At 60.4% G+C, this 1241-nt stretch overlaps 1 protein-coding gene across 1 annotated transcript in view; it reads right to left on the reverse strand.

Annotated features, from left to right (window-relative positions):
• Positions 1 to 13: 13 nt before the first annotated feature.
• Positions 14 to 1241, reverse strand: part of GRIN2C (glutamate receptor, ionotropic, N-methyl D-aspartate 2C) — a gene marked incomplete at its 3' end in the record, with an annotated part of 9478 nt that continues 8250 nt past the window's right edge. The window contains exons 12-13 of the mRNA XM_009586134.1: positions 556 to 788; positions 14 to 163 (exon numbers count right to left, since the gene is read on the reverse strand). Of these exons, the coding sequence (XP_009584429.1) occupies positions 14 to 163; positions 556 to 788 (383 nt within the window). The remainder of the gene's footprint in view (positions 164 to 555; positions 789 to 1241) is intronic.

The raw sequence follows: 1241 nt of genomic DNA on the forward strand, positions 1-1241 counted from the left end.
CTGCCCCCAGGGCGCCGCCCACGCTGGCCGTCGACACCATTTCTTTGGCCGCCTGGAGCATCTTCAGCACGTTGGCCTGGGCCGAGCTGGCGGTGACGTCAGGCGTGGGCACCTGCCTGGGGCTTGCCAGGGTCTGCACCCCACTGAAGCAGCTGTAGATGCCCTGGGGAGAGAAGGGCCGGGGCCCCCACCATCAGCAGGGCCACTGGGGTCCTGCACCCATGACCCCGCCCTGCTGAGCCGAAATGACTCTGCTGAGGCTGAGATGGCACTGATGTCCTCTCCCCAGCATCCCCAGCACTGCCAGGGTGGGTGACACCATCCCCCATCACCCCTTTCCCTGGGGATGCTAATATGGATGCGGGGTCATTCCCAGGGCTGAGCCCTTTCCCCAAAACCTGGCTTTTCTTCCCACCCAAGAGCTCACATCAGCACTAACATCTCCAGTCCCTCCTGTGAGGGTCGAAGGGATGATGCCCACCAAGCTGTACCCATCCCCATGACACCATGGGAGGACATTTGGGCACCTCAAGAGCCCCCAGCAGCATCACTCACCCTGCTGATGCCCAGGAGGAAGTCAAGCTTGTGGGACTTGGGGATGGAGTGACGCAGCTTCCAGTAGATGAGGTGCTCCCAGGCGAAGACCAGCAGGCTCAGCCCCATGGCCACCAGCAGCATGTAGAAAACCCCGGCCATGTTGTCAATGTCCAGCTTGCTGCTCATCACTTCATTCTTCTCATTCTGGCAGATCCCCGACAGCCAAACCGTCTCCAGCTTCTGGGTCTCGCCTGGGGCCAGACAAGCACAGCGGTGGGGGGGTTGAAGATGCTTCCCCCAGGCATCATCTCCTCAAGCACAGCATCTGCCCATCCCCACTCCACAGTGGCTGGAGGAGGAGAAAGCCACCCCCAAGCCCCTGGAGATGTTATCGTCCTTGCTGCTGCCCTTGGCCTGAGCATCCCACCAGTCCCTTGTCCTTCTCCAGGGCCCTCTCCTGTCTCTGTCCCCCACCCATATGCCATCCAGCTGTGCTCACTGTCCCCTTCCCAGGCTTCTCCTCCTGACCCTCAGATTTTGTGCATGGCCATTTCCAGAATTTTACAACCTGCAAGAAAAGGAGGGGCCCCAGAGGGAATAACCCCCCAGCACCCAGCTGGAGAGATGCTGCTGGTTTTAATGTCACCTGAAAGGAGCTGATGGAGAAGACCATCTGACCCAGCCCCTCAGCGGCATCCTGCAAC

Source organism: Fulmarus glacialis, unplaced genomic scaffold (genome assembly GCF_000690835.1).
Source record: "Fulmarus glacialis isolate BGI_N327 unplaced genomic scaffold, ASM69083v1 scaffold31919, whole genome shotgun sequence".
Taxonomy (NCBI): Eukaryota; Metazoa; Chordata; class Aves; order Procellariiformes; family Procellariidae; genus Fulmarus; species Fulmarus glacialis.